The 27,942-nt window shown below is 43.8% G+C and overlaps 1 protein-coding gene across 1 annotated transcript; it reads right to left on the bottom strand.

Moving 5' to 3' along the window:
- Positions 1-36: 36 nt before the first annotated feature.
- On the bottom strand, positions 37-27,092 carry lats2 (large tumor suppressor kinase 2). Its single transcript, XM_069663155.1, has 9 exons — positions 26,945-27,092; positions 20,360-21,063; positions 8,744-8,876; positions 7,061-8,655; positions 4,796-5,023; positions 4,347-4,701; positions 3,796-3,978; positions 3,575-3,681; positions 37-3,146 (listed from the first exon to the last, which is right to left on the bottom strand). Exons 2-9 carry the CDS (start codon positions 20,723-20,725, stop codon positions 2,589-2,591), a joined length of 3,525 nt encoding a protein of 1,174 aa, XP_069519256.1. The 5' UTR covers positions 20,726-21,063; positions 26,945-27,092; the 3' UTR covers positions 37-2,588.
- Positions 27,093-27,942: the final 850 nt, after the last annotated feature.

Raw genomic sequence — 27,942 nt, 5'->3', positions numbered from 1 at the left:
ATAAACACGATATCTTTTGTAACAAATCCGATCCACACATTTTCCATCATTCTGCCATCAGAGAGTCACTGAAGAGTTCTGACTCCTGTAGCATCCTTAGGCATTAAATTCAGAATACTGTTAGAAACGTTTGGCAAACAGTTCAGTTTGACGCAACGAGAGCCGTTATTGTGTGCTGATTGTCAAAAAGCAAGAAGGTACTGGTTGGTAGTGTTGTCAAAAACAGAACATGGCACAGTCTGTAGTAAAAGAACAAGAGTTTAACAACACTCAAACTTGTGGTCATTTCGGATAAATAAGGAAAATGTACCAAACACAAACTCTTTGTTGCAGTTTAACCGTTTTTTTTGTAAAATAGAGAAAGCTATTCATTCTTTTTTTCAGATCACATTTCCTGAAGCCGACCCGCCTCACTCCTCATCGTCATGTTATCCTCCCATCTCTCATCCTGAACCAGAATCCTTTCACCCCCTTTCTCTCCTGCAGTCAGGACCAGCCCGGCGGCAGGAGGCGAAAAGCGATCACCATCCACGTTTTCCTCAAACACTGATCATTGTCATCGTCAATCATCGCTGTCTCCTTCGTCATCGAGCGGCGACACGCACTCCAACATTCAATAAGAAAGGCACACAGCTCATTACTTTCAAAACCCACGCACACTCTGCGGTTAAAGCCAACACTTCTGTAAGCCAAAACAAAAAGGTACAAATGTAACAATTATAATAATAAAGTAAATAATATTAACCACAATAATAAGCAGCATGTTGTAACTGAAAAAAAGAAAATATATATAAACCAATATATTTGTACATTTCAGTACAAAACAAAGGATATTAAGTGTTTAGAAAACTATATATAATGTATTTTTTGTATTGCACATAGTCATACTATCACACGTTTGCTGTTGTAAGAACATGTTGCTTTGTGTTTTCATGACTGCCTCCAGGAGAGAAGAGGAGGCTGGTTAAGTTACAATGCAACTGCAGGAGCAATCTTTGAAAAATAGCTGTAAAGTCGTGCACCATGGTGAATGTGTGTTCATGTGTTTGACAGAATCAGGAAGCGATCACTGTTTCTCTTAATCCTCCTGAACCCTGATTCAGTCTTTCATCAGTTCTTTCCCTAAAACAAAGCATGGGAGCAACCTGCAGCCCCGGTAAACAACAAGTGTAACGTGATCGCAAGTGATCCGATTCTTCCTGTAGGTAAAGAGGAGAAAAGCAATGCATGCATCCAAACCAAACTCTACTTCCTCTACGTTCTTTGTGCTTGTGTAGGGCATGGATGTTTTTGGAGGCGAGCTTTGAAGGGATCAGAAAAACTGCAGGAACATCTGACTTGATTCTCAAATAAGAAGTGAGACTAGCAAGTGATCTAGTCTTTTTGTGTTGTATTGTAAGTGTAACAAACAATAACCCTACGTTTAAATCCGATTTGAGCAGCCTGAGCATCCGGATTTCAAAACAGCTCCACATGTGGCTTAGAAAACTTGCATTTTATGTGTTTTTTTAAGTGTCCGAAATTCAAATTGGATATGCCAGAAAACAGGTTTGTGCTGGCAGTCTTAACTAGTCCTTAGATTAGAGAATCATTATCAGGAAGAATTGTATGAACATAAGGATATTCATAACAGCAACCTCTGAGGGAGGAAGAATCCGGCTCCATCTGACATTACACTGAATGAACTGGAGTTGGCACAAAATAAGGCAGCTGAGGATTTACGATATAGACGGAGCAACCTTTTTTTGGTTTAATGGATTCAGACTTTTTAAATTTGATCTGCTAAAAGTTGAGCAATTCAAACTGAAAACACAGAAATCAAAAACCACAAAAACCAGATGCTGCCTAACGGGACGCATTTTCTCTCACACCCCAAATCGGCTGCTCCACTATTTTTGAAACGTCATCATGGACTCCGACATCTACCTGCAGAGATAGACACCTTTTTCATGGCTGAGCACAACCTGTACAGGATGAGTGTGTGCGTGAGTGTGTGCATGTGCGTGCGTGTGTCTTTGTAGCTTATTTTGCAGCAGCTGTGAAAGAGGCGTGTTACTTATTCATCCTCAATTCTCCACTATCAACTGCTTCCACTGTTTACTTTACTGTGTCCAATACTCGAGTCTAAAGCAGCTCAGGTGGAACAGGAAGTCGCTCCTGTGTCAGAAGGTCACCGTGCAGGTGTTTCAGTCGTCCGTAAGACACAAGGGTGGAAGGAATGGGACAAGAAATCTCTGGAAGAACCACAACTCTTGTGATCCATCCTTACATTCCCATGAATATTTACTGTATCCTTTCAACCTGTACAAAGTCTCGCTCTTCTAGATGCAGATGCTTCCACGTGATGCAGAATGTTGTTTCTTGGTCCCAAATTAGGGGAGTTTTTTATTTGAAGTCGTTGTGGACACGCTATAGATTCCACAAGGTGGCGATGTTCGTCAATCCTGCTCCTGTAACAGTCACACACACGCCAGATCTGCATAAAAACACACAGACACACCTGTGCAGCATCTGCACACATACAGAAGAAGAGCAGGCGGGAGGTCCATGAGCTGAATGATTAGCGTTAGTTATAAACAGGTACATCTCTAGACGTACACCGGCTCACATCCCTCCCCCTGCTCGCCCTCTTCCTCCATATCTTCCTCTTCCTCCTCCTCCTCTTCTTGTTCTTCCTCCTCTTCTGGGCCCATGCAGGCGGCTCCGGTGATACTTTGCGGCCCCTCGCAGCTCTCAGGCGGTTTGGGGTAGCGGAAAGGGCAGCCGTTGTCGTCGAAGAACCGGCGGAAGGTGAACTCGTAGAAAGCGTGCTCTGGGTGCTTCCCATGAGGCGAGCAGAGCAAGTCCAAAGCCCGGGTGCTGTCCCCGCTGTCGCTCCACGCCCCGGGGCCGCCCTCCTCCTCCACGGGGTCAAAGTTGGACGTGTCCATCGGGTGGGCGATCTTGGGTCTGTAGGGGGCCGGTTGCTGCCGCAGATTGCTGGAGAAGTCCATCTGAGTGAAGAAAGGGTGAGCTTTGATCTCGCCGGCGCCGTTGGCACCCAGACGATCCTCAGCAGAGCAGCAGAGGCGACCGATGATGTCGACGGCCTCAGGGCTCAGTTTGACCTGAGCGGGCACCTGTAGAGTGCTCTCCCAGTTAATGACCTGCAGACGGGGGAGGAAGAAAAGATAAAGTTAACATAGCCCATGTAAGAGGCAGATTTTTTACTGATATAATCTGTTTGGAAAGTAGAAAAGAAAGCGGATGGTTTGGTGGAAGACTTGTGTTTGGGGCTGTTGACAAATAGAGGACACATTTGTGTTGTTATTTGATGCCAACTGTATTGAAATGGCCTTCGTCTCACCCGGCCAAACAGACTGAACAAAAGGAGGAACGACTGTAAACATGGTGTCTGAAGCTGCATTCATACCTGGGAGCTGCCCAAAAAGAGGTGGGCAGACTGGACAGATTTGTCACTGGCCTGCTGCGACTAAATGTCACCCTGGTGTCCCTGCATCAGTTCATTCATCCACTGGTCAATGGTAACATTTTCAAATCAAAGTAGGAGACATTTCTTTTCTTCTTCACTGACCTTAATCTGAGTCTCGGTAGGTGTGGAGGCCAGGAAGGGCGGCTGTCCAACCAGCATCTCAAACAGGATCACTCCCACGCTCCACCAGTCACACAGCTGGGTGTAACCTGCACACATACCACAAATATAATTTGATCTATAATCTCCATTTACTTAATAAATACAAATGACCTGTGTGAAGTCTTTGCAGATGCTCTCCACAAAGCAGAAGCCTCACCCACCTTTGCGCAGCAGCACCTCTGGAGCGATGTAGTTTGGAGTTCCCACCAGGGAGTGAGCCAGGCAGCGCTGGTGCTGCCGGTTAGCACGCTGCTCCAGCGTCATCAGCCGGTCGCCGCAGCGACAGTTCGACACGTCATCCCAGAAGTCACTGGGCTCCATGCTGTCCTGTCTGACGTGGCTCCCTGGAGGAAGAAGAAGAGGACAATGATGTTAAACTTGACTGAGAAAACATGTAATGACACAGAGGCTGAATTAGCTGGATGGGAAAGGTAACACTCTGAACTATTGACAGCACTTCTGAGGCGCCCTTAAGCAAAGCACTTAAAGAAAATTGGCTGGGCTTAAATGTGTCTGAAAACGCTCCCTCAAGCCTGAACAGTTTAAGAAAACAAACACAAGGCAGTTACAGTTTTCTGTTAAGTATAGGCTGCATGTTTACAAAATCCAGTGAATTACCACAGAGTCTCTTTAAGACTGTTAAATCCTGTGTGTGTGCATCTGTTTGTTCAGAAGGATAAGAGCTCTAAACCATCATCACAAGCCGCCTTACCTTTCTGGTAGTACTTGGAGTTGTGCGTCCAGCGGAAGCCTGTGCACAAACCGAAGTCCGTCAGCTTGATGTGTCCGTCCAGGTCGATGAGGATGTTGTCCGGCTTGATGTCGCGGTGGATGAAGCCCATCTTGTGGACGCTCTCGATGGCTAGAGTCAGCTCGGCCACGTAGAAACGAGCCAGAGGTTCGGGGAAGACGCCCATCCTGATGAGCAGACTCATCATGTCTCCACCGGGGATGTAATCCATGACGAAGTAGAGGCTGTCGCGGTCCTGGAAGGAGTAGTAGAGGCGCACCACCCACTCGTTGTCTGCCTCCGCCAGGATGTCACGCTCTGCTTTCACGTGGGCCACCTGCAACAAGGAGTCGTTTTAGCTACTTAATTAGGAATTAAATTCATGGTCTAACTCAAGACCTCTTCAAAACAGTTGTGCTGTGTAAAATCACCTGGTTGCGATTGAGGACGTCTTTCTTGCGCAGAGTTTTCATGGCATAAAGTGCACCTGTGTCCACCTTACGTGTGAGGCACACTTCGCCAAAGGCACCGATGCCCAGCGTCTTGATTTTGACAAACATGGATTTGTCCATTTTGGCGCGGCGCAGCCTGTTGTAGTTGGACTCTTTCTGGTTGAGCATCTTCCTCATCTGTTCCTGTTCTGCTTCTGATAGGCCGGCCTGGGGAGGAAGGACAGGATGAGAGAGGGAAAGATGGTGAGGTGACAAGACAACCCCTTCAAAAATGGTCTCAGAAACAGCTTAAAGGGCCAGTTTGCAGATTTTCAACCTCAGTCCCATTATGCTATCATGGGGCGCTAATGCCATTATGGTAGAAAAAAATGCAATTTCGTTCTGTGCCTTTGGAGGACGCTATCCGCTTCTCCAATGGGCCCTGGAAAACCTCTGCCAGACTACGTAAAACGTGTCATCTGGCGGAGGCCAGGGAGCTCGCTAAACTACACTTCCTCAATCTAGGACGCCCGCCCGCCTCCGATGTCATGTCTTGTTCAAAATCGTCAGGTTTGAAATGTAGACTGCAGACCTGAAGATTTTTTAGACGATCCATCGGTATATTCTCGTCGTCTTTCAGATTCTGTACCGCTCTGAGCCGTATTTCACTCCAGCGTCTCTCGCTGGGCCGTTCCTTTCAGAGGGAGGGGCGCAATGCACGCTGGGTGTTGTAGGAATGTAGAATGGGCGAAACCACGAGCTGTTTGTACAACTTTCTCCACAGCTATGGCGCCAATTTCAAATATTATCGCTCCTATTGATTACAGAGAACACCAGCTTTGACTGACAGCGGCTTTTTCCAGGGGCGAACTGCTCCTTTAACAAAACGTTAATGTGGCCTGACCTAAACTCGGCGACCTGACCTTTGTTGTCAAATTGAGCTAATTATTTAACATAACTGTCTGGGTGTAGTTTTGGTATTCTTCTTCTCTTAAAAAACGCCTTTCAATCGCTTCAAAGTAGGTCGAAAGGTCAGAGGCCAAAGTCATGACTCAAGTGTGAACTCACTGACTTCTCGTTGCAGCACAAAGGTCTCGCTGTCTGAAGCAAAGTCTTGAGGGAGAATACTCCGAATGACAGGCACTAAAACATCACTTACAACCCATTATCATCGTCATCACAAACAGACAGAAGAATTCACCAGGTCTAATACGTTACCCCTGACCAGCTTCCTGAGCATGTTCTTGAGTCTTTATGATTTTCTTTCTAAAAACAGCTTTTGGTTTCATTTTTCTTTCAACTCCCAGGAACCGAATCTTGTGTGAGACAGAATTACAGGGAACTATTTGCTGGCATTATTCATTCGTTTAAATAATATTACTCATTTGCGCAGTCCAGGATGTCTGATTCCCGGTGGATGTCCGCTCTGTGGAAAAGCACCTCATACCTAAACTGTAACTGATGTGCTTTCTCGGTCAGGGTCTCCCTGGGAAAAGAGATTTCAATCTCGAGGGACTTCCTGGTTACATAAAGGTTAAATACAAAACAAAAAAACAAGTGCACTCAGCTATTAAAAGGAAATCTGACTATTATGCAAGAAGCAACAATGTTTACATAATCTAAGTTTGACCCAAAATAAACATACCAGGATTGTGTTCAACTATAATGGTTCTCAGGCATGTTGTACGATGCTGTCAGTTGATTTTTTATATTTTACTGAAATGTAGTAACACTAATGGCTGCCTGAAATAGATTAAACCAGTCTGAACACTCGTGTTATCCTCTGCAATCATGTTAAGTATGCACAATTTGAAGTCAACAGGCTAAAACGTGCACTACAGTTGTGCTCCATACAACAGCAACTAGTTAGGTATGATTGCACAATATGTAACACATATTTCAAAGGGAGCATGAGGAGGGTGAAGTGCCTTGCTGAAGGGTGCTCGTTTTAAGATTTGCATGTTCAATTTTAAGACTTAACGCTGCAATGCTGGACGTTTGCAGGAGCTGAAGTGAGGAGAAAAAAGTTGAGTACACAAACTAGGAGTACGGTGGAAAAACCTGAGAACGTTTCTGAATCATCAGATGTTTAAGAAACTCGACTACAGTCTACAAAGAGTGTTAAATGGTAGGGACAAACATGGATAACAAATAAGGGAGCGCTGAATAAGGACGCAGACATTGGCAGTGTTTGTGTGATTACTCTCAGTGTGAGAAGGGGGAGACAAAAGACTGAACAGGATATTCAGTAAAGGTCTGTCTTACCTTGGACATCTCTTGCTCCAGCTGAAGTCTGCGGTTCAGTTTCTGCTGGTGCGTCTTCATCACGTTCTCTATGTGCTGCTCCATGTAGAACTTGAAAGCAAAAGGCGAGTAGGTCTTGATGCGCGACTCCCTCTTCTCCTCATCGCGCCCGTTCTTCCTCACAGGCACAGGTGAAGTCTGGATCTGCTTCTTGTCTTTCACTGATTTTTCTCCCTTGCCCATCTTCGTCTTCTCTTTCACCTGCTGGCTCTCCTCGCCCTTTCCGCTCCCTCCGCTGCCGCCGTGTGTGTTTCTGGCGACAGAGTTGCTGAGGTCTGGAGCTCCACACATTGCTCCGGCTCCTTCCATGGTACCCGGCTCGCCGGCTGCACCAGACATGAGCAGGTTTTTGGGGTACGGTGGTGGTGGGCAGCGTGGCTCCTGAGCAGGCTCGAGAGGGTAGGTCTCCTCAGGCATGTAGGCCAGAGGCTCGGCTGCGTCCTGCGCCTGAGCCGTCATCCAGCCAGGGTGACACGGCCCCACAGCGGTCTTTGGCTCAGGCCTCATCACACGGATGCTCTTCACTGGCTGCTGGATGGGCGGCGATGTTACAGCGGTGATGGTGTTCGGAGGGCCCAAGGAGGGGTCTTGTTTTCCAGCTGTAGGTGGAGCAGCCATTGTAGGCCGGACATTTGGTCCTGCAGAGCGACTGTTGAAGGAGTTGGTTCTGCTGGGGACACGAACCTCCCCCCTGAAAGGACCCTGGGGCTGGGGCTGCCTGGCTTGAGGGGCTCCTTCAGGACCAGGAGGCCCCGCCCAGTGGTGCTCGTACAGGTCCAGGTTGAGGCTGGCCCTGGATGGTGTCATCAAGCCCTGCGGCATATCCGAGAAGTCAGGGCCCATTGCTGCCACCCCACCTGGTGAGCGGGACATCATGTGGACCTGGTGGGAGGTGGGGCTGGCCTGGCGCGGGTGAGAATGAGGAGGCAGGTACAAGTTTGCGGGGTAACCTCCCCCTCCTCCTCCTGGACCGTTCTGCATGGCTCCTTTCCCCTGCATGTTGACGTAGTTGTCTGGAGGCGCCATGGGAGGCGGGGCCATCTTGTTCTGGAAGGAGGCGGTTCTTTTCACTCCATAACCTGCAGGCTCCATCATGTGCGGCCTGGGATGGCCGTAGTCATAGTGGGGGCAAGGGACAGGGCCCCCTGGTGGCTGAGGCTGGAGCTGCAGAGGCTGGCCAGGGACGTTGTAGCTCATCATGGGCCCGTGCTGCTCCATGCCACCAGGGTAGCCCTTCTGTGGGGCCCCAGGAGGGTACATGTTGTTGGCCTGGTTGTTCTGGGGGGCCATCACTGCAGGATAAGTGCCCATGTTAGGAGATCGACCCATCGGGTTCCCCATGTTAGGGCCCTGTGCTGCACCAGACGGGGGCATCATGTAGTTCATCGTGGGGGGAGCACCCATGTAGGGTCTGGGCATCTCCCCCTCAGGGCCGTATCCTGCTGCCCCGTCATACATCGGAGCCCCCATTTGGTGGTAAGGAGGCATGGCACCAGCCTCCCCTGAAGCGTCTAACGCAGGGCGGTGGTCCATGGAGTTTGGCATGCCAGCTTTTCCTGAAACAACAAGAAATAAGATTAATCGACATATTCGGACATCTTCAAACTTTCTGCTGCACAAAGTGAGTTTAGGTTGTAATTTTACCTGGTGAAGTCTGCTTGATGACACGGACGATGAGCTCATTGCGAGGGTCGAGGTAACCCATTTTGCTGATGTACTCTAACGCCGCTTCGATGTTCCTACTTCCTGTTTGCTTCAGTGCCCGCACGGCCATCTCCTGTGAAGCACAAAACAAACAGAGATGTTGAGAAGCTGGTTGATAACCTGCACTTTTAACTTCAACCACAGAAGCCAAATATTCAAATACTTCATGTCGCCTGAACACAAAATAAAGAGTCTAAACCTGGAACTTAAATCAGAAACTGTCGGAGCACGGAATAAGTAAACATGAGTACAAATCTAAACAAACATCCAGAACTTTCTTTACATTCTGACAAAGCTTTAAACACAGCTTTAAAACACACAGCTGCAGTGATCTACAATAAATCACAGAAAACCAAACCTGCCTCAAAGGTGAAGAAAAAGACACATTTCAAAAACAACATTGGCCCAGTAGGTGCTCAAACACCTGCATCCTCTCCACTTGAGGTCACATACCAGTGACTTCCTGTGTCTGTTCCAACACCCAAAAAACACACACCACCAAAACGAGGTCAAATAACTACAATTTAAGACGTAGGAAGTGTAAAAGTAGGGCAATAGAAATGTTTAATGAAAGCTTTCGTGCCTTCTTCTTTTGTAGTATAAAGGAGACGTGACAAAGTGTAAAGTAATCATGGGAAAATGATGAGCAGACGAGCCGTTAGTCAGCATGAGAGCATCAAAGAAAACTGAGCCAAGGTAATTATCATACCATCGTATTAGAATTTGCAATGTGTGCAATTATTCCATTAAATGATTCAGAGGTTGTAGCGTAGCAGCAAGGCGTGGTCCTGTTTGCACCTCAGGGGCACAAACAGACAAGCTTCAATGGAAAGAGCCAAGAACAGCTCCAATCAACCGACTGTACAGGTGTTTCTGCACGTTTGACCCAATTTAACACCAACTGTGAATACCTTATATGAACACTTTCCCAACACACACTGTAGTGTTTTACAGTTTTTAATATAGACTTCTTTATCCCGGGGATTTGATCTTTTCTTAAAGGTTTAAGAGGCAAAAATGTTCAGTTTATTTTCAGTTACATCTCTGTTTTTAAATCATGTTAAAGAAAGCAATGACAGGTATCAAAAATGTGAGGATAGGAGCGCTTTCTTGCTCTTGCACTTCGGACAGGGAAACAATTAGACATAAAATTCCCAAGAAAACTCCAAGGCGCTCTCTCTTTTTAAACAATTAAATACCTATTTCTGTCTCGGCACGGTCATGTTAGATCTTTAATAACAACTTGCACAGAAGACAGGCAATAAAACATGATGATGTCAAAAGGTTGATGGGAATTTGAAGGCTTAGGGCATCAAAAAAAGGTTCCTTTTTGGCAACTCATTCTTAAATCTCCGAGTTTCCTGTCGGGACCCAAATTAATTTATATCCAACTGTTTTACTTTGGGCTGCACGGTGGTGCAGTGGTTAGCGCTGCCTCTCAGCAAGAAGGTTCCTAGTTCGAGATGTAGGGGGCTTTTCTGTGAGGAGTTTGCATGTTCCACCCGTGCATGTGTGGGTTCCCTCCGGGTACTCCGGCTTCCTCCCACAGTCCAAAGACATGCTCGTTCATTGGTTCGTTGGTGACACTAAAATTGCCCGTAGGTGTGAATGTGTGCGTGAAAGGTTGTCTGTCTCTATGTGTCAGCCCTGTGATTGACTGGCGACCAGTCCAGGGTGTACCCCGCCTCTCGCCCAATGACAGCTGGGATAGGCTCCAGTCCCCCGTGACTCTGAACAGGATAAGCGGTGTAGATAATGGATGGATGGGCGGCCTTAAAAAAAGGTTCCTCTTGGGCGACCCCCAGAATTATTAATATCCAACTGACTTACTTGTAAAAGACACTAAAAACTCTGAAATTAAACCTCGAGTTTGGTGCATCACAGTGACTGTATTCTCCTTATTCCTTAAGCAACGTGGTATTTAATCACTGTGCCTTTTGGCTCGTCTCCCTCCCCCATCGTACCCACAAGTGGGGCGAAGGGAGCTCATCCCAGGCTCCAACAGGTGGGTCACTGTTAAAGCTCAGAGGTATGTAGGTCACCTATGTGAAAAATGTTGGTTAACCACTTTGGCATTTTCTATTCATTGGCTGCCGAGTAATTTATGATTGAGGCAGAGCGGCAAAAATGTGCAGGGGGGAACATGCAGACGATTCCTTTAGAGTTTATCTTTTATTAAGCGATGCCGATCATTCCTCTGGTTCTTGTGTTAACGTAGAGACGGAGATCTTTTTAGATCAAATGAGAAATCCATTAAACTCACACCCAGACTAAGAAGCTTTTACATGTACTTAGGCAGAAGGCACAGTTATCAAATATAGTTAATTAGTTTATTTTGAGATTATAAAGAGGGGAAACAAAAGCAACCAAAGTGACGCTTTCATGGATTTAAGACTTTAGAAGTTAGCAGCACCAACGCGACAAAAGACTCAAACAAGTCGAAACAGTACAGACAACTGTATCTTATAAAGTACTCTCCATTTGAGCGGTGAGCTGTTAATGTCCTATTTTATGCTCTCCATATATTACTTACTGACTTTGACTTTTCAACCAAAGTTTGTCCAGTAAACAATAAAATGTTTCACCAGTTTCTGCTTCTACTTTCTACTATTTTTAATGGGATCAAATCTATTTAGTAGCATAAAAGTGTTTTATTAAAATTACATCGGCACAATAAATCCAAGTATTACTGAACTTACAATTTGCCCAGGTGCAATATCAACATTTTCTGCAGTGTGCAGGAATAACCTGACGTACTTTGTTTCATTAAATTTCACATAACTATGATTTAAACATGCAAAAATTAATTGTCCCACTAATCCTGAATCAAATTGCAACCACAATATCTGTCTAAATTATCTCAGTTGCACTTTTTCCATATGGTGCAGCCTCCATTTTCATGACATCATTTTAATTTCCACAACAGTAAGCATGTAAACAAACAAGGCTGCAGAGAGCGGCATAAACACAACAGAAGATCTGGCTTTCCTTCTCCGACTGAGGGACCCACACCTAGATGAGGAAATCCCCTCGAATGGCAAATGACCTCACTGCAGAGACATTTCAACTCAGACCTCTGCCCGGCCCTGCAGCTCTGACAGAGCCGGCATTCAGCCTCCGACACTCAGGTGCCCCTGCTGGACAAGCACAGGAACTGCAGCCTGTATTCAGGCGCTCTAACGCTACATTTAAGTGGCTTGCTGACTCATTGACTACCTTCACATTGGGGAAATTATAAAGTAATGCTCAGTAACTAAAGCCTCATTATCTTAAGCATAGATTTGCAGTTTCATACGATGAATTTAAACCACAAACTGGTGCTCTACTGCTATTCTAACACATGCATTTTTATAATGTACTTCTGCGATGTCCTCTCTGCTACTCCTCCCCAAAAATCTCATTAAAGCTGCAGCATTGGGGCTGCTGCTGCCAGATCTCTAACAAGAACCAGGAGAACTGAGCACATTATTCCTACTCTTAAATCTTTACAATGGCTTCAGGACCGTTTCAGAGGATTTTAAAGAGCCACTGCGAGTTTATAAATCACTCAGCAGCCGAGGAGTCAGATAGAGGTGCCTTGAGTCAGAGGCAAAGAAGAAGTCTTCGACTAATATGTTTTTACACGGATAGAAGCGACTTCTGGATTATTTTGCATGAGCAGAAACGCAGCTGTTTCTCCGGTTTTTATCCTTTACTACATTTAGGCCAACTTTTAACTGGACTGTGACTGCGATGGTACTATTTAAACTCCCTGCCAGTTAATTAAATACACCTAGCAAGTAATAATTTAAAAAAACAGAAGCAACTAAAACATGTCCTCGTCATTTAAGTGCAGAACAAACGCCTACAACAGCCTGTAAGAGAGAACGTTTCATCCCTCTGCAGCCATCTTGTGCCTCCTGCCTGCAGTTTCTCAGACAGACTGACCCACTTTGTTTGTGGGGAGGAAACAAAATCAAACATAAATGGTTTAAAAGAAGGAACAAGCAGCGAACGTGGGCACAGTCAGCTCTCAGAGCCAGGAAATGCCAAGGCCACACACTTTCTGTGTCCTCTGTAGTGTGTGTGTGTGTGTGTGTGTGTGTGTGTGTGTGTGTGTGTGTGTGGTGTCCATCACAGTCTGTAAAGGTGTAACAAAAATATGCTGCTGTGTGCACACGTCTGCAATACAACCCCTCCTATTATATCTCTGTTCATACACACATATATAACTATGACCCTGAGCCAGAGACTGACCATACACACACACACACACACACACGCACACACACACACACACACACACACACACACACACACACCACTGTTTATACTCGGTTTCCTGTGTGTGCGTGTATGTGTGTGTCTGTTGCATTCCTGTGTAGCCAGTAGAGAGTGCTGCTACCAGAGCCGCCCAGTAATGTCACATTATGTCCTCTTTCTCTCTCTCAGCATTTTAACTTCCCTTGCTTCCCTCCTGTTCTTTATGCAGGGCTCGTTTTTAATTCAATGTTTTGCTAATTTGCATTCTAAAATGTAATGCTGGTAGAAATAACAACTTGTATAATGTTTACAGTGTAAAAGCAGCATGTTGCAGTTAAACGTCTAAAAGTGGGGTTTGCTTAAAACTTTGGATTCAGCTTACAAAGTAATGTGACAGTCATGGTGTAAACAATGAAGGTTGAGGTAGTTGGAAGGCAGTATTTGTGAGTAATATAAAAATAAATTAATTTAAATGTGCAGACATATTTACAAGTAAGTCAAGACAGTTTTAGTGTGAATGACTTTTTGTTTGATTTAATTTTTAATTTATGGGATGTCAGTCAGGGAAAGCCCCGACAAAAGTCGTTTTCTTTTTGTTTTAAGTCACATACACTTATTAGTAAACCTCACAAAGGATGTCAAAGTAATTAAAGTGCTCCTACATTCTTTAACAACATAATATATCCAAAAAAAAAATAGAAACTTTCTTTTTCAATTATTGTTTTGTATTAAACCAAAGACAAGGAAGCATAAAACAACAAATAATAAAACACTGCAATAAAGAATGCACAACCAAAAGGAAATAATCTCTTCCTTCTTCTTTCCTTTAAAAAAATAAATAAATAAACACTCAAAGGAAAAATATCTTTTGTAAGCAGAGGGACTTACTTACTTACGTACATCTGCTCAGTGAAATTTCACTGATTTGCTGAAAATATGGGGGCAGTTTAGAGAATATTACGTGGCATGCAGCTGTGGCGAAATCTGTGGGACTCTTGTTTTTTTTCAGATTAGGAAGAGAAGGATCAGGGCAAATGTGAAATATGACGTTTTTGCCAGCAAAAACCAACACACATCTCTTTGTATTAATGATACTTTGATAGTTATTATGACTGAACAGGCAAGTGGGGTTTTATATGCTGGGTGGGGTTAGCTAGCATCTCAAAGCACCTTTGATGATTGGATAAAGTCCTGAAGTTCAAGACGAGTCATCAGAAAAAGTTAAAAAAAAAGAAGCTTTGTGTTATGAAAAATACTCAAATATGATTTTGTAGACGCATATTTAGCATCACAGAAAAGAGAGCGGCGTCCATAGCAACGCTTTACTCTGTAGCCTTCTTTAAATGAACATTTCCACTGATGGAAGTAAGACACAGTGAACCAGACAGCAGGAATCAGCGCAGCATCTGACTGAGATTAAGACATGCAGTATCCCGTACTGTGTTCAGTTTTGTCTCTCTCTCCGTCATAGCCTTCAGTTTTTATGTCTTTAAACCTCTCCTGCTCTCTCTCCACTGATTTTGTCTCTTTTCTTTTTTCCCCGCTGTAAACGGACTGACATCAGACTTCTTTCTGCAGCAACCCAGCCGCATCCCTAGCAACGGTCTGTTCTTCGTAGCAACAGTCAGCTATCGAGAAAAGACGACCTTGTAAGACTGTAATTAACCAGAATCAGGAAACAGAATCAAAAGAATGAAAGATGTATTTTTCAGTTCGTTGTGTTGAAATGTTTGTGCACTTTAATGTAACTGGATTCAATGACCAATAATTGATAATATAAGACCTTCTTTCTTTTACTTTCCTCTCTCTCTTCCTGGCCCTTGGGGATCAATATGCTTTTGTACAATAGAACCAGTACTCATAGCATGTATAAAATATTTGGAATGAAACATAACTGCACTTCTGACATTTAAAGAGACAAATTGAACCATAAAAACAAAGTGAATTTGCAGGAGGGGGACGTTTTGTCGCTTCCTCTCTTGTGTTTTCGTGCAAGGTGGAGGCGGGCCTGGTGACCCCGTCTGTCATGGCGGCAGATGTTCGTCGCTCACATTCCTCAGCCCAGGAAGCAGGAATTCAAGCTATTTGCATTCTGGATCCTTTTCCTCCAACCTCTCCCTCTCTGTCTCTTCTTCTGTTGGAAATATCCAGGCCACATTTGTACCCTTGTCAAGCCGTCAAATTAACCCAAACGCATAATCACCCGGCCGACAAACTCAGCTCAGACAGGCTGACATAACAAACACAAACACCTTCTCTTTGGATGAGGCTGACAGCAATTCAGCCACACTGTTTTTAGATATTAGATGTCTTTTTGACCCATTTCTGACTGAAGCACATTCCAGCGTGGGACCCTGCGAATCAAAGCCACATGGAGGATGTTCGGGAGCAGAGTGCAGATGGAGGGACAGACCGAGAGGGACGTCCATCCTGGAGGGAGAGCCATAAAACATGCCTTCCTTCCATCTCATCCTCATCCACAGGAGAAACGTGCAAAATAATCATAAGCCACGTCCTCTACCCCAGCAAACAAACCATGAACGCTAACACACACAGCTTTCAAGTCACGTCCTGTTGCTTTTATCGTTACATAAACACCACGGCGTTTGCTTTCTCACACGTTGTAATATGCTTAGCGTGCATCAGATTCCTGCCTAGCCGCAGTTCGGCCCGTACATACACAAATACAGTAGAAGGCCTGTGAAGATGGCCGAGAATCTAAGGGAAGGAAAACACCCCTCCTTCCCTTCATTTCCTTTCTTTCCCTGTCATCTAAATGCGTGGCATGCACCCCCCACCCTCCCTCCCCCTCCAAAACATTTCCTCCTTTAAAAAAAAGATTATGTAACGGGCCACATTGCTCTGTAATTTGCAGCTGGAAAAGATGGGAGAGCCAAAGTGGAGCAGGAAGATGAGGTTAGCTGATAAGAGTTTGGATGAGGAAAGAGGGCTGCCTTCATGAGAGAAGAAGAAGAGATTAGGTGAGGGGTGTTGAAGAAAGAAATTATTGATTTATGGCAGCCATGTTGGCTCTGGAATATGCTTAGGAAGTAAAAATAGGGTCCAAAGTTCAAGCTTGGTGGCCTAAAAATGGAGGCTGGCTCAGAATAAGGGAGCCAGAGCTCAAAGAAATCCTGGGCAACAACATTAATCGGTTAAAGATACACAAAAACACTTGAACAAGCTGTGTCCTAATTCACAGGAAGGCTGCATCCTTCGAAGGACGTATTTGAAGGTCGATTGCGCGTCGAAGGCTGTCTCATTTCAAAAGCTCCTTCAGATGCGGCCAAAAAATGTGTCCTCCTTTCCCGGGCCACGAAGGATCCATCAGGGGCATCCTTCATGGCCCAACGTATCCCAAGATTCATTGTGCGCCAATTCAAACGAGATGGTGGACTCTTAAGCGGCAGAGGAATGCACTTTTAAATGTAAAGGTTTTTGTTTTCAACTCAATCGAATAGCTAGAGAAACAAATGTTAAAAAACTAACTATCTTTAAAATAATAATCTAGTTAGCCTGCTAGCTTCCTGTTGCTAGGGCAACGGAGGCAGGGTTGGGTGACGCAAGGGTATGGGCGGGAACAGCTGGTGACACAAACAGGAAATTCTCTGTAGACCAGAGCGTCTCATTTCAGTTCGGCTTTAGAGGATGCAGCCGCTAACTTGAGACACAGCTACAGTCAAGTGTGTGTTCAGGTAAAAGGTCAAGACTAATATAAACAGTTGAGTTTCTTCCACATTAGTTAAGGCTAATTCATAGACTGTATATAAAGACACCCAGCCTCTTGGTTACAAATGTTAAGTCTGCTTTTAACGAGTATTATTTCTGTTTTTTAATGCTTATCCAACCTTTCATCCAAATCCAAATCTGGCTCCAAAAAACCAAGATGGAGGCCAAATTTACAAACGTGAGGCTTTAAAACGTTTGGTCTGGTCATTGGTTTCTGGACAGACTCAATAACAGCATTTAATTTTTTACTTTACTATACAAACTGGCGTCTACACAGTGTATCTATGTTGAAACCAGGGCAGCTACACCGGGGCCTAAAGCCGTCAGAGGCCCGTGTATATGATTTATTGCCAATATATTTCTTAACACATATTTTTGGCCCAGGATTTTTTCAGCATTTGCAACTGATGTTTAATTTCGGCCACAGATAACTCCTCTTCATTTTCGTTCTTTTACAACCATGACATAGGGTTGCTTCCCTACAGAGAGTTCATTGCAAATCGATGATCATTCTTTCTGTGACATTAAAGTCAATCAATCAGAACAATTAATCAAAGTGTGCATTCCTGGTAAGAATGTAGCAAACATAAACACATCTCGACAGAGACACAGGGACAAAGCCCCTGACCGAGCAGAGACAGAGGGGGCGGAGAGGCGACATGTTGGGTGTAGCAGAAGGAACTGGTCCACCCCGCTGCCATTGAATGTTCACTTCCTGTTTGTATTGACTGGACCCACAACGCTCTGGTGCACTCACAATGGTGGCAGCAATGGAGGTCAACAAGCCGGCAAAAAAAAAACGAGGAAATGGCTGCTGCGTTTTTCTCAGTTTCCTCTTTTATCTTTACAAAATGTTTGAAAGACTTCGGAGGGACTCAGAGTCCAAAATGAACTTTCATGCTCTTCTGCCACTTTAACACCATGACAACAAGGCACCACAAACTGTTCCATGTCCCTCTTGTGCAATATAAATAACAACAAACAGAGTATCATTGGCTACGATAAGATGAAATCGATTTTGCCCGGCCCGCAGCCCCTCCCTGACTCATACCTCCGGTGTCGGTGGGAGGATTTCTTCATAGATCTGTGCACAGGCTTGAGCTGAGCATTCTTCACATGCCGCACTACATCACAGGCCCGTCCTCCAGCCCTTTAACCGCTGCTGCACCAAATCTAAACTGGACCAGCTGCATTGTGTGATGACATGCTGTGATTAAGTTATTTGCCCCTTAAACCTGCCTCTCTCTCTCTCTTCACTAAAGGGGAATTTCCCAAAAAAAGCTTGTTAACAGCTCCCAAAAGGTACCATACTATGTTACGGGTTGTTTTTACTGTTTGTCGGCTTCGCATGCAGTATGATGAATTTCCCTTTTCAATTCTCTGTAAATCCTGCAGCAGGATAAATCTCCATGTGCGGTCACAGCATTTAATATGCTTTAAAGCTGCACTTCCTGATTTAATTTTACCGTCCGTGGTACCTTGTAGCAACAAACCTCCACCAATGCTCTTAATTTGAGCCGATATGTAACAAAAGGGCATCGTGATGAATTTATGACTCCTTATCCACAACTTTGTAACAGATCGGCTTAGTTACTTTCATTATTATTTATAAATATCAATTTGTTCTTTATATTAAAGCACCAATGGATGAGAGGTCTAAGCCATGCTCGAAAAGTTACGAAAGTTGGTTCACCAACATCTAACACGGGGAAAATCTGAGTTTTAATTACATTTCAGAAATGGGGCACGGTGGCTTTGCTCCATAGCGCCACCTTGCATGGTTCAACAGAACACTTTGGTGTAGTTTATCTAGTTAGTAGTTTATCTATATCTTTATATATATCCATCTTTAATCCATCCATCTCCATCTTTATTTATATATCTTTGTATCCCTATTCATAGCCATACCTATCTAGATCTATTTATAAATATCTATAAGTAAATCGTCCATATCAATGTATCTACAATCAATATATATGTGTCTATATGTGCATACCAATGCTTGTAACTGTCTAAGTGAAAGGTGTACATAATGTTCATGGTACTTACAGTATTTTACTACTAATGTCGACTCTTTTCCTGCGGTGGAATCAATAAAGTTTATCTCATCTTAACCACATAAAATCTGATTTGTGGGACATACTACAAAACCATTTCACATATTTACTCCTTGCAGATGTTGTGGTGGTTTGATGGTGAGGTCCACTCGCAAAGTGAAGTGACCCCTGGTTAACAGCATCCACATGACACTTCACTAAGTGATTTCTGAAGCTGAAGGTTGTGAAGGAGGCCCTCGCTCTCCCTCTTCGCTCTCCCTCCTCACTCTCCCTCCTCCCTCTCCCTCCTCGCTCTCCCTCCTCCCTCTCCCTCCTCACTCTCCCTCCTCGCGCTCCCTCCTCACTCCTCTCCTGAGACGTTCGAGGGCGCTCTCACATTCCTCAAACTGGACGGAGGGGAAAAATGCCAAACAACCCACTTGGGAAACCCACCTGATACTTAAACACTACCAACGCTCAGGCCCCGCGTTACGTAACCACAGCGTTGTACACTTGGCAGGGAGCACTTGTATTGTATTGCATCTAAGAGCCTGTGGCACTCTTTACCGCTTTCATTAAAAATTCCAGACTGAAGGAGGCAGAGCGGCTTCGGACATCTGAGTGATGTGGAGGTTACAGAAACGGAGCAACACTTGCCAAGACAACTAACATATCCATGCACTGCTGTGATGCACAAAGTCCCGCACATTCACAGAAGGGGTGTGGAGGTATATAGTGCAAAACATATTATAGTACAAAAACTGTGAGATTAAAATAACAGCAATGCAAAAACAACCACAAAAGTAAGTCAACCTAATCAGTTATGATTCCTAAATGTGGTAATTTGTGTTTTTTGGGAGGTCATATGTCTCAACTACATTCATAACTAATAAATCCCCCGATTAATGTGTTAAATAACAATTAAATCATTTATTATAGGGCTGAAACTAACCATTATTTTCATTGTTGATTAATCTGTTCATCTGTTTTCTGGACTGTCATACATAGAGGAATAAAAGAAAATTAATATTTAAAAAGCTGGAGTCATATTAGACTGTTTATTAAAATATTAAGCAATTAATTCAACTAGCGATTCATCATTGAAGCTCTAGTCTCAACTGCTTCCTGTAAACCACAACGACCTTGCAGTCAGAACATGCATTCCTAAAAAGTAAGATTTCGCTTGCAGCCACCTGAGATTAAAGGACATACAGACGTATTGAAGTTGTAAATAAAAGCACCTTTTTGTTTTAAAGGATATGGATTTCACTACATTTGGGAGTTGGGATTTTGTTCCTCTGGCTAATCCAGAAAAACTTTATCATCTAAAATGATCAAAAGCAGTCTTTGCTTGCAGATTTTTTTTAAAAATGCCTGAAAACAACTAAACACAACTACAGATATCAAAGGGACGGTGCACCTTTCTCAAGCTGTAAGAAAAGAAAAGTGCACGCTCTGAATGATTCTCATGCATGATGGCCTCAAACACTCAAGAAACTGTCAGCATGCACATGTTTGCTCACACACACTCTCTCTCTCTGGGACTCACCTGGTCACAGCCGGCGTTGACGAGATCCTGCAGCATCTGCCGGTTCACCTCCCCGGCTCCTGCAGGGTGTCCTGACCCGGAAGAGGGGCCCGACTCGTTGGCAAAGGGCATGAGGGACTTTCGGATTTCCCTCAGGGCATTCTGGTAGTTGTTGAATTTCTGCGGCGGTCGGAGCTGCTGCTGGCGGCTTGCCGTGTCTTTCCCGCTCTTGCAGTCGGCCCCTCTGCCGCCCTCGCTCCGGGAGCTGCCCCCGTGCAGGGCCTGGCTCACCAGCTTGGCCGGCTGCTTCAGTCCCTCCTTAATCTCCTGGAGCCTCTGGCGCGTGTTGCCCACATACGGGGCAGCTGGGAAAGTTTTGGGCCTCATGGCCTCAGTGCCCAGGGCAGGCACCTACTCTAAAAGGGAAACACACACTCGCACACTAACACTGGCACTCACTCCCTACACACTCCAAATGATCCCTTTCAAGCTGGCTGACCTAAATAGATAAAGAGTCTCTTGGAGCACAGAGTCCTCCTCCGCGTCCCGTATTTGTTTGTCTCTTTGTGATTCCTGCTGATGCTGGTGGGCTGGATGAAGGTGAGGTGTGGTACTACACACATTCCATGGTGTGGCTTTCAAGGCTCAGGTTCCAGCTTATTCCAGGAAATGCAGCCGGTCACGAGGGCACCGCGGAGCCAAACCATGATGCTGCCAATCTCCGCCTGTGGAGGAAGGGATGGAGTTAGAGCGTGGAGATTGCGGTCATGCATAGTGCGCATGTTAGTCTTATTTTCTAAAATTAAAAGCAAGCACCGGGCAGCTTACATGTTGAGCACAGGAGAGACGAGCTTTTAATTTAAAAAGACCAAATATGTAGAAGTGAAGCAGGAATGCTGACGGCTTTACAGAAAGGACACAGCAAAGAGTCTCAGACATGCTACTGTACACATGTTGGTGCCGCCAGTGCATTACACCCGAGTACTGATGCTGCCAGTTTGAAGGGTCTAAATAATAAATAAATAAAAATGAGTTGCATCACTTAGGAAGTGTTTGACATAATCGGTTGTTTTCTGGTATTTAAAACAAGTTCTATTAAAGCCTGATAAGAACCTTGAAGTTAACAGAACATGACAAACACCACATGGGACCAGTATGAGGCTGGTATAACCTGGAGGTCTGAAGTCAGATTCCACAGATTAGTAGTGCATTTTGAGAACTGGTGCATACCTAATGCATTATTCAAGAATGCTAGGGGTCATGAAACACCACCTTACCCCCCTCTGAACCCCGTCAATGCATAGCTGTGGTTGCAAAATCACCCCCTGTCACTGCATGCTTCTGCTACGTGGTCATCGGTAAACACCCCTGTGAGAGCGCAGCTCTCCAGCGTGGGGTCAAAACAAGCCAGCGGCCCTCCCACCCTGCGTCAACCTCTCTGGCTGCGATGCTCTCCTGTGATCAGACATTTAACACCATTTGTCTTATCTTGAGGTGTTACTCCTGCAGGGCAGATGGGACGACGTGTGGAACCGGTGCACATGTTTGTGTCGGGAGCCTCACGTGAGGACCCGCGGTGCAACGTGAAACACGCGCATCTTTGGTGACACAATGAGATATGAGGTGTTTGGAAGGAAGACACAGTGCATTGATGTTAAGGATGACTGTTAAGAATTTGCAACAGATGCTCAACAGATTGTGGCAACTGCATTTCATTAAAACAGTGGATCAAAGCTCATGCTAGTAACGGTTTTCACTGAAGAGAATCAACAGTTATGCTAGCATCTTGGTGGGGCTGTAGTTAGCCTTTAGCTTAAGGCACCGCTAACACGCTCAAATGGTTACATGCTGATGTTCACAGGTATAATATGTACAATGTTAACCATCCTATGACAGCTTGTTATGCAAACATTTGCTCCTACATACTAAACCAAAATCATGGATATTGAACATTTTGATCTCATTAATGGGTTTAAAAGGGATCACCAAAGTTATTACAATTTATACTAAGAAGGAAATGAATGTCAAAGCATCAAACATTTGTTCGGACATTTTCCCAAACGCCTAAAATATCAACCTCATGATGACACCAGAGAAGTAAGGGGCTTATCAAAGACAACAGGAAGTATGTACAAAAATGTCATCACAAATCACCAAACAAGGTTAGCGGTGTTGCTAAATGTATAAAACGAGCTTTCCTCTCTCCTGCTCTTGTACAACTACCGAGCTAGCCATAGCTTGTGGGATACTCAAATGGACAGACTCAATACAGGGACAGCCACAGAATCCCAGATTTCTATGTTAGAGTGTTTCATTTATTGATTGCTGTCAGGATGTAGAGAGTCTCAACAAATAAGGTGTCTGAAATAAATTGTCTACACTTGTTTTAATCCTTTTATTGTAATAAAGAGGTGACTAGACTAAATCTGAAAGAACAACCTACATGATTATGGGAAATGAAATATTTCATTTTTGCAAAGATCATCATAAATCAGTTGTTTTTCTTCCACTTAAATTTTTGTTTTTCTTACATTTCAAGTGTCTCTTTATTGGACTGGCCACATATTGTGACAGAAGACCCTGGAGCTGACAGACAGCTTGGTTTCCTGTCCAACTATTAAATAGATTTCTGTTTGGCTGACAGGTGATGTCTTGGCTCCAGATACGAATCTGGTTTCTTACTGACAAGGTGAACCTGCCAGACGCAGTCACAATCTGGCAGGTTCAGGCACGGCTTCGGTTTTACAATCTTGTCTGCTATTCCAACCATCTGTGAAGCAATCAGCCTTTAATTGATCTGGTTGTATTTCAAGTGTTATGGCAGCTAGATTAGGAAAGGATCTTAGAACGTCTAATTATTTCAGCCACAATTATTCCAACACATGAGTTGAAGGAATTTCTTTCACCAAATAACACTGGCATGAAGAAGCACTCTCTATTTTTTACCCTTTTTTTCACCCTGTGCTCTACATGTTTTACTTGTAGTCATTTAAATCCATGGATATGTCTGATTTTCTCCTAACAGTTAGCTTAAATGTTAGCTAAAAGCAACTATAGAAGAACTGCAAGGTTTATCTCAATTGTACCAGTAGTACCATGTCTGGGTTTTGGATTCAACTTTCTCCAAACAATGTAGCAAAACGGTTGCTATGGTAAGTAGCTAGCCAATCAGAAATTAGTATTCTATGTTGCTATGGAACAGGATTCCGGAACTAAAAGTGAATCAGGGTTGCTAACATTTAGCTAAATCTCAGGTGACTTAAAGTGGGGAATAGTGAAAAGGGCTAATAACAATGAAAATGTGTTGGATCGTTATTGTGTATATGGATGCAACACATAACATACGTTCTTATCTATATGGTGGCAATAATCTCAACCATTTCACCCAGCGTGACTTCCCAGTATAGGCGCACTGGGACCGAGCAATTAGCACCGAAGTAGCCAAACACAAGGAGCCCTTGAACTACACCCCCACCCGCCTCCTTCTTGGCAGACTCCATCCCTTTGGGCCATTTCTAAGAAGGACACAGCCCTCACTGTTTGTACAGATAAAACTTTGTATAGACAAAAACATTTTTTATTTTTACATTGGTGGCTGGTGGGGTTGGGCGGGGCCACGGTTGCTGCGCTACACAAATGTTGCCCCATCTCTGGGATCTCGCCTCCATTCCTGCGATGCTTTAGGCGCCGTGTCCGACCAATGAGCATTCCATTCCACAAGTAACTACAAGTAAGCTCATACCACCGCTGAATCATGGGACAGTCTATGCTGACCAAAATAAACCAAAAAACAAGAATTATGGATGATCGCTGTCTGGAAATAAGCTGTAGGAGTTTCTCAGAGCAGGTCAAACTATAAAAGATGACCAGGGAAAAATTTAAAGAGACACTGCCCTGCTGAAAACCACAACTCATACACACAGCTACCCCTAAACCCTGCATACTTCTATACTTGACCCTTCATTAATACATGCCTAAGCCTTTATCTCTTGTTTGATCGGACTCTAAACATAACCCCTGACTCACAATTGGACCACGCACACACAATGTGAAAACGAACAGAATTGTTCATGTGGACTGAAAAACATGTGTCTTTAGTCTGACCCTTGGTCTTAAAATCTGGATTATTGTACGCTGTCTTGAAGATTTTCCTGAAACGGTGGTGGTTTTGAGTAAATCTGACATAAAAAGTCACTTCAAAAACTCACCTCTAAAAAACTAAGCGACCTTACACGGGAAGTAAGTGAATTTATCTCATCGTCAAATGATTTTTCAAATAATTTTTGAAGAAAATTTCCTCATTAGCATTTTGCTGGTTAATTCTTATATGAAAATGTTTGAGATTCGTTTTTCCACTGTGTCTTGATGGACAGGTCCTTAACCTTGATTCCTTTCAGGCTTCCTTAAGTTCTCCAAAATAAACAGAAGTTTGCTTTTCTCAGAAATGATCACATTTTTCCCCTTCTGGCAATAAGGTGGAGAGACATGGAGTAAAAACATGTCTTGAGATTTTAATCAGCACCAATTTTCAGCACAGAATATTTTGTGATGCGAGACGTTCACAGGTAAAGTCTCTTTCAGACGTCTGCCAGGATAACATCCAACCTGTTTTATAGATTTGACAGAATCTGGACTGTAACATCCATCCCTTTTAGGAAGTTATGGAAGGACAAAGAAGAAAACATCCTGAATACTGTGAAACTATTATAGCAACGGTAGTTTTCTTGTACTGCTGAGATATGGGGGAAAACTATTGGCACAATCTGCCTAAGTAATTTATTTTCCAAGACATCTGTCGCTCACATGTACAGAGAAAGAGAACAATTGAGGTAAACATTAGTGTATGATTAAAAAGAGAAAGCTAAAGTGGTGTATTACTTCCTCCAAAGATGAGTTTAAAATCTTTCTTACACACATTATATTGATTTTGAATGTAGTACGTGTGTATTGGGTATAATCTAAAACAGGATGGATTGTAGAAGCCCTGTAATCTAAGCCAAGGTTAACAGGAATGATGGTAAATCCAACTTCATTCTGCATTCAAAACATGTCTTGTGCAATCTACATGTGACGTCACAGACACTATACCAGCATTGTTCTACAGTTTGTGGTGATCAGTGATCCCCAGAAACAGACACACATGCACATTAAATTCAATCCAGGCCTCCCCTTGGCTCAGCAGCACAAGCAGCAGAGCCGTATCCTGTGTGGACACAGTGGCCGTCTCATCCGAAATCTCTTTGCTATTTTGTCACCTGCTTCAGAGCGAGAAATAGTTACATGCTGCTTTACAATAAAACAAACAACAGTTTAAATGGCCACAGCTAACATCTGCAGTCATCCTTGTGGTTCTTCCCTGACAGATGCCTCTGCAGGATTGACTCCAGCTGTGCTGCCTGATACCTGACCACACTGTTGCACCATCATCGCCTGTTTATAATAGGCATGATTGTTTAAAAAATGTGACCTCTCGCCTTAGGAAACACAAAGGCAGGAGCAAAACATGTCTAAATTACACTTTGGTTTGCAAAAGGACTCTGCTGGCACTGAAGGCACCGTGTCCCTGCTGCCAGGCGAGGTCTTAAGAAATCCAACACCTGAACTGATAAAATGCAAAAACCGCTGGTGATTAAATGTTGTACATGTGTGTCAAACAGAAGGTGTGTGTGTGAGCGTAGTAGTAGTAATTGTAGCACACCTGAATGAAACACATGGCTGCATCAGTGCCAAACTATGCAGGCCTTTAGGCTTGGGAGTAAAAGTAGGAAATTAAAACTACACAATAATTAGGCCATTCCCTGACTGTATTATCCAAATAGATGAAGTTACTCATTCTTTATTGGGTCATCTTTGACAAATAAAAAAAACATCCCACAACTTAAAAAAACTTCAGGGTTAATTTGGAGACACCTATACCTCTGCACAGCCTGTTTTGACTACATGCTACAGTGTATTATGCGCCTTGTGCATGCAGTTTTGCTCTAGAAACTCCACTTAAAGGTTGAAATTATTACAAGGTATTCTAAAAGACAACAAATTATCAAACAAAATATGCTTGAGTAACTCCCGGACGCCCTTTACAATAGATTAGAGGTACCAAACATGGAGTTTGGGCCCCTAATAGGACCTTAAATCCAGATTTGCTGCAAAAAGAATGCAATTTCAGCATAACAGAACTTACTTGACAATTTGCCAATGGGAATAATGTACAATCAGGCAGTTGTGTTTGGCAGTTTACTTTGTGAACCTTTGTCAAAGCTTTAAAACCGTTACAAAATGGTGCCTGTGTAGTTTACAGTCTATGCCTGGGGCCCCTGGACATTAAACGGATCGGAAACCCCTGTTTTAACGTCCTGTGGCCTTCCCCACTGTATCCCGGGCTGGGGGCTGAGAGGAGCGACACCAGAACATTCCTCTGCAGAAAGAATTTGGAGGAGTCCTGTTAACCCTAAAGAGTCTTAAAGTTTGAGACAGAGACAAAAACAGTCCGGTTTTCCATCTCCCTAACTTCAACAGACCCGTGAAGGAACTTTTTTCCTCAGAAACAAGTCGTGGAAATAAGTAACACCACCACTCCCCTCCCCAAAAAAGTAACTCTCAACTTACCATGTGATAGAAGTAGCAAGAATAACTCAGATTGGAGAGTAAAATCCCGTCAAATAACAACGTTTAAAGTCCGTTCCTCGGTTGAGGAGCTCGGTAAAGGCGGAGGAACGGGGTAAATATGATGAAATGAGCCTCCATTTTCTCCCCAGACTGCAGGCAGGATCAGAAATGCAGCACAAAGTTGGACACTCGCTGCATTGTTAACATTCCACAGGTCACGTGACGGACCGACGAACGTCAGCACCGAGCCAAAGATCGTCTATTGAAGCATGATTCCTTGAGTAGCTTTGTTTTTGGTATAGCTAGCAGCTACTACTGATGTGTAGTAGCCACATTATGTAAAGTTAACACTGTCAAGTTATTAATCGGTGATCATATCATCAGCAATTATTACTAGCTAGTATTTAAAATTAACTCTTTATTGTGCTATTTGGCCTATACAACATACCATATTTTGAAACATTTGTAGAAATGTTTAGCTTCAATACAAGCACGTCAAATTAAATTGATTTGCTAAAATATGAACTGTTGAAATGTAAACTTTTAAAATCTGTGCAATTTGCTAAACTATCAGCTAGCGGAGATATCTAACTTTCCTGAAAATTGATTGATTGCAAAGTTGATACTGGAAAATAAGTTGTCATTTTCAACTAAGAAAGAAAGGCTTTGAACAAAAGATAGAAGATAGAACAGAATGACAAGCTAATCTAGAAAGACTCAAAGAAAGGGGGATTGGCAATGGAAGTCTGTATTTCGTTTTTATGTGACTATAAAACATTGAGTTTCATGAGTTTCTGTCAAAGAAAATCAGACAATCTAGTTAAAATCCCTGGGTAGTAGCTTGCATTGCCTTCTCCCAACCATCAGGGACACCAAAGGCCGAAATGTATGAATTCAACAAACAGGGACCGAGTGAGAGGTCTTGCTTTTTCCACCTCTCTGACCGCACATATTCTGGGCGGGGCTTCCTCCAGTGCATTTCTCCGTTTGATAAATCA

This window comes from Semicossyphus pulcher, unplaced genomic scaffold, assembly GCF_022749685.1.
Source record: "Semicossyphus pulcher isolate SPU_LCO1_2020_fin unplaced genomic scaffold, fSemPul1.0.p SCAF_15, whole genome shotgun sequence".
NCBI classification, from domain to species: Eukaryota; Metazoa; Chordata; class Actinopteri; order Labriformes; family Labridae; genus Semicossyphus; species Semicossyphus pulcher.
Note: the sequence above shows the minus strand (reverse complement) of the source record. Positions and strands in the feature narration are given on the sequence as shown.

Bases quoted from the DNA above. Each gene is read 5' to 3' on its own strand.
- lats2 (XM_069663155.1), bottom strand. From the start codon at position 20,725: ATGAGGCCCAAAACTTTCCCAGCTGCCCCGTATGTGGGCAACACGCGC. The intron at 5,024-7,060 runs GTAAGACAGACC...CTTCCTCCCCAG, and splicing joins TGGAGCAAGAGATGTCCAAG to GCCGGCCTATCAGAAGCAGA. The intron at 3,147-3,574 runs GTCAGTGAAGAA...CCCCGTCTGCAG, and splicing joins CTACCGAGACTCAGATTAAG to GTCATTAACTGGGAGAGCAC.